The sequence below is a fragment of the Monopterus albus genome, unplaced genomic scaffold (genome assembly GCF_001952655.1).
Source record: "Monopterus albus unplaced genomic scaffold, M_albus_1.0 scaffold66.1, whole genome shotgun sequence".
NCBI lineage: Eukaryota > Metazoa > Chordata > Actinopteri > Synbranchiformes > Synbranchidae > Monopterus > Monopterus albus.
This window is the reverse complement of record NW_018127946.1, coordinates 1,837,205-1,842,908: the sequence shown is the minus strand read 5'-3', so window position 1 is coordinate 1,842,908 and position 5,704 is coordinate 1,837,205. Positions and strand designations below refer to the sequence as shown.

General features: G+C 39.6%; 1 protein-coding gene across 1 annotated transcript in view; it reads right to left on the bottom strand.

Annotated features, from left to right (window-relative positions):
- The window catches only part of LOC109962618 (vasoactive intestinal polypeptide receptor-like), a 19,194-nt gene that overhangs the window by 8,305 nt on the left and 5,185 nt on the right, over nt 1-5,704 (bottom strand). Inside the window, exons 4-5 of the mRNA XM_020604491.1 lie at nt 511-617; nt 286-383 (exon numbers count right to left, since the gene is read on the bottom strand). Of these exons, the coding sequence (XP_020460147.1) occupies nt 286-383; nt 511-617 (205 nt within the window). The remainder of the gene's footprint in view (nt 1-285; nt 384-510; nt 618-5,704) is intronic.

Below are 5,704 nucleotides of genomic sequence, written 5' to 3'. Positions count from 1 at the left end.
CTGCAGGTCAAAAGGACACATGCTGTTATGAACAACAGTCTAAGTGGTTTGACTTTATGGCTGCTTACAGCTGACCACTTTGAGAACTGTTGCAACAGCATACATATAAAGTCAAATTTGGATGACTTGTCACACAAGCTCTAGCAGTCACACTGCTGTATGAGCAGCACTAAAACCTCTATAAAGTACAGGAAATATGGTGTTAAATGAGAGATCAGTGAGGGGAAAGGTGTTTGAGCGTCTTTATACTGGCACATTAAGTAACATTTTGATGGATCGCCTTACCGAAAGAGACATAAAATGATGATGGCGATCGTCAGAGAAATGAGTGACACGCTGTGACCAATGGTGTAACCCACTTTGATAGCGTCGAAGAACTCCTCCTGCAAAAACACTTTTACTTACACTCAGTGAAAGCAGCAAATCTGGATTGAGTTTGGTATTAAACATGTTGCTGCTGGGCAGCAACATGTAGGTGGGCAGGTTTCCAACTCTGGGTGCCATACTGACCGTATCATCATCTGCGGTGCTGTTGGGACTGTATCCACAGTCCATTATGTAGGAATCTATGCTGACTGGGGTCCAACCCTCCTCATTGCAGGTCTTTGACAGGTTACCTAATGAACAGAGGGAATACTGAATATTAATCTTGAAGAAATGGAATTCTTCACTCCTGGTAGCTTTAATGTGTTTCAGTTAAAAGTAATGTGTTTATGTGTGTGATGGGAGAAGAGGTGTATTATCTATGTGTCTAACTACTAAAATACTAAAAGGGAATGGAAGGAATGACTGGAGAGGATCATTCATCCCACCAGCTCTGATATGCTGGGATGATCCCACGCACACACCAAGAGGTTAACAGAGGAGCAGAAAGCTGTTTTTACCAAGTAAAAGGTCAAAGTGCATTAGACTGACACATAAAGAGAGGAGAGGATACAGTCATTTGAGAGGAGCAGAGTGGAGCTTTAAATGTATAGTAGACTAGAGCTCAAAAGGCCACCGTACAGTAGACCTGAGTTCAGTAGAGCTCTGTATAGCAGCGTAGTAACGCAGAGATGAATAGAGCTCTGAAAAGTACTGCAGATTAGAGTTTAGTTGACTATATTAAGGTAAAGCAGACAAGAGCTCAATAATATAGCACAGTAGACTAGAGCTCAGCAGTTCAGACTTGAGTACAGTTCAATAGGGTAGAGCTCAGCAGACTCGTTAGAATAGTGCAGAGTTCAGCAGTCCTAGAGCTCGGTAGAGTAGAAAAGTTCACCAGCAGAGACCCCGCCCTCAGGAAAGGATGAATGTCAACTGAATGTCTGAATACAGTGTAATGCTTATAGACTGTGGTTTGGAGAAAAAAAGGCTCTGGAGGTCCGTGCTGGGCATCGGCGGACCCCCTGCAGAGACGGAGAGAAGAAAAAGGGGAGAGATGAGGAATAAAGGTGGCTGGCTGGGCAGGTATGAACAAGAGGAAGTGGAAGACTAGTATCAATGGGTGGTTTGAATAATAAATAAAATAAACACAACTGAAAGAATGAATAAACAAGTCAGTGGATTTATATTTTTATGCCTTGTCTTGCTCCCTTTTCTGAATTATATTATACACAGCCACGTCTTAGTAAATAACAGCTGTGCATAGTCTAGTTTACAAAAAAGGAAAATGATTATGTAGCACCAGTGGACTAGGTCACTGCCAGTGGTTCCTTTTGGGACTGAACTTCAGTGTAATACAAACTAGATGCTTATATAGCATTAACAAAAAAAACTAAATAACAGTAAATGTATATACTATAACTCATTTATTATTATAAAAGCTGTTTTCTGTAACCAGTACTGTGTGTGAATGGGACATTCAGCCTCAACAGAGAAGAAGGGCAAGAGTAATATTAATTATCATAATTTACATAAATAAATAAATGAACTCTTATGTGGTGCCCCTCCAGACATTTGATGCCGATGTAACTGGCCAGCCCTGCATCAGAGACTGTGAGCGGTACAGCTACACCTGGGCCAGACCTCACCAATGACAGCATGTGAATGTTCATATAATGCAAAACAATGATGTATAGCAGTGCAACAAAGTCAATTAAGGGGGTAATTATGCACTACCATTCACATGATTGTGATTAAACATCTGCATAGGTGATGGCTACATTTGCACCACCCCAGAGCATGCCAGGTGACCTAAATCAAACACACCCACTCACCAGCATTCACTAATGTATAGGTTAAACTGTGGGAAAATGCTTAGTGTGTTTATTTAAATGCCATAGCCCAAGTCAACAGGGCTGCAAAGAGAAAGGAGAAAAAAAAGTACAAAGTTTGAAAACTGAAGAAATTAGATTCTTTTTTGGTTTGTTTTGCACCTCTGTCAGAAAGTGTGGGCAAAGATGAGCTAATAAAGAGGATGCCAGATGGAAGCAACTCAGTTCTCCTCCAATAAACCAATGGTTCTATTCCCCTGTATCAGCAGCAAGAGTCAATAGTGCAAAAGCAGAAACTATCAAAGTTCTGCAAAGTATATTTGATACTAGCCTACTAAACAGACTGCAGTGGTGATGTATTAACATACAGCAGGATGGCTTGATACAGTATATATTGGATATCACTTTTATTGTGTTGGATTGATACTAAAATTACAAATACTAACTGATTCTGTAATATACTATAGTTACACTATAGTTATAGTTACTATAGTTACTTAATGATCTGATAAACAGGATGTATGTACATTCTGTATATGTACAGATCTATATATGAATGTGTTGAAATGCATGTACATATGTTTTTTTGTGTGTGTGTGTATATATATATATTAGTATGTTATTGTGTATATAGTTTTACGCAAACATAAAGTACTTTTTATACATGGACATTATTGCATTATGGAGATGCAGAAATAGACACACTAAACGAGTATTGTATTATTTCTACTGTATAATAGGTGTCTGTGGTCACGAGATGGACTATGAATGAAAGCCTGGGTGGGGGATTATATTATATACTATATGATACTGATGGACTAGTGGTTAGGGTGCAGTACTTTTCCTGGTAGTCTCATGGTTAAGATGCATAGTTATAAACTGAAATAACAGAAATGTCCCTGGTCTGAGTGTACTAAGTTGTCTTAGGCCTTGTGTTGAATTTCATCCTTTTATCTCCTTTTATATAAAACCAGAATAAAAGATTTGGATAGGAAATTGACTCAAAAGCAAAGTATGATGTACAAAAGTATGTCAGAGGAATGGCTCTTCATTCAGCTGAAATCTTTGAAAAGGCATTTAAAGTTCAGATCCTATCTACAGTGCTTATTTCAGAAGTGTATCCTGTGAAAATGCAGACTGTAGACCTACAGAGATCAGATTTTTATATAAGCTCGACATTTACCTAACCACAGGAAGTAAATGCATCGCTGTTCAGATGAGTCACCATTAATTTTTCTGAAACCCCCTCTTACAACATTCATGGGGCATATTTGAGCCAGAAAACCAGCAGGAGAAGCACAGACAGAACTGACCGACTTTTGTGTGAATATGTTCTATGTTATATTGTGCAATATTCATTTGTAGCATTTCCTTATCTCCTTTCCTGTAAATAAAGAATGGAAGCTGCGTGATAGCTACAAAATGAACGTGTGCACTGAACGCTGCTGTAAAAATGTAAACATACATTTGTGTGAGGACATTCCTCACATTTCTTCACCGTGTCAGTACATGTCAGTTTTAAGTATTCTGTTTTTATTCCTATTTATCTCATTTTAATGAACATTCCTTTGTTTGTCTGCATTGTTTACTGTCTGTTTATACTGCTTATTCTGCATTGTTTGCAATGTTTGTTGCTGTCAGTGTTGGTATTAATAGTGCTTATTTTGTTATATTACACACCCTTATGCTAGTTTACTGTTTACTTGCCCCTTGCATGGGGATATGCCGATGTACCAGAGTCAAATCCCTCGTCTGTCCACCACACCTGGCCAATAAAGCTGAGTCTGATTCTGATGTCATTCTACTATCACCATATCACAGCCAGTATCAAATACAAGAGAGTTAGGAAATGACCAGCAAGCCAAAGTCTTATTTGGCATTAAAATGTGGTCTGCTTACAAATACCTGAGCAGCGTACTGCAGAGAAGATGGAGGCTTAGTCTCCTCAAACAACATGACAGGATACAAAGACAAGGATAAGCCTCTGCTGTTTCAGCCCATACCACCGCTGGATTTGCCTTGTTTGAAAAATGCCAGAAGAATGCTTTCATCATCCCCCAAAACATGTCTGCAAGGATTTTCACTGTTGTGTGTGACAGCAAGGAGAGCTCAAACAAGTTAATCGTCGCACCTTGATATCAAGGCTTTCTTAGCTTGGCTTTTCTATCAGTGCTGTATAGTCAAATGCTTTGTCTCCTACTATAATTATACAGTTTTTTGGAGGAGAATGAATATTAACTTATAATAAATAGCACCAGTTCAGCTGAATATTCTGGCATGTAGGTAAAACCCCTGACAGCAGGCACTCTGTGATGCTGAGCCTGCAGAGAAGGTGAGTGGCCCATGTTTTCAAAAGAGATGAATGAGTGGTAAAAAAAAAAAAGTTCATGAGAATGGTAAACCCTATCGCAACTAAATTTATGACTTGGGTCCTGAATCTCTGCGGCGCCATGTTTCGTAATACTTGTTTTTGTGCGTGTGAGGCACATAAAATAAATGGCTCAGGATGAGTCCATAACACAAGTCTTATGCAACTGCTACTGACGCAGTGAATAAATCTGAAACTAAGCTAAACTGAGGTTAAAATACGCTCACACAAAGGGCAACTTCTTAAAAATCGAATGTTTTCCAACCTCTCAAAGTCTGTAACCTACATAAAATGAATAAAGTGAAAAAGCACAATGGTCAAGCTCCACAAACAAGACCCCTCCTGTAAAGCTCACATACCCGTTTCCAGGTATTACCTGTCGACATCAGTAATTTACAATCCTTCTCACATGAGACCAGAGCAGGTTTAACCAGCAGCAGAAACATGCACTGATTTACAGTACTGATTTACTGTATACTTGATATAATTCATATCTGCGCATCACAGGTCTTTTATAATCTGTCCTCTGTTTTTAAGGCCTCTGCTTCATCCTGGTCCCTGCACGGTGAGGGCCTGAAAGCCTTTGACTTCCATCTCTTTTCCCTGGAGTGCTTGTCTCTCTCAGGTCACACTTACTCCCATCTGGGTCACATCACAGCTCCATCACCCCTCTCTCTCTTCTTTATACTGAGCCTTCGCATGTGGCTGATAAATCTTAGGTCTGAGTCCCTCTCATGGCCTGAATATGAATATTAGGCAGGAACCCCCTCACCCTGTCTGATTAAATGTAAAATGTAGCAGCCAATGAAAGTTGAAATCTATAAATTTACGCCTGTTGTTTGGGTGCAGTGAAAAAGTCCTTTACTGACAAGGTACCCTACATGCTACCAAAGGCAGGTACAGCCTGATGAACGGATACACAGGAAGGTCAGAGGGGAACAATTTCAGGAGCTACTGTACAAACGCACAGCTGCTACCTCCTTGTGAGGCTTGGCAAGGATTAAAGGACGAATAGGCATAACATGTCTGACAGATGGATGATACCAGGATGGGAAGTTGTTTATCTTTTGTGACTAAGCTGTGCCATACAGCGCTGCTGTTTTTTTTTTTTGGTTTTTTTTTTTTTTGAGATATGAGAAAG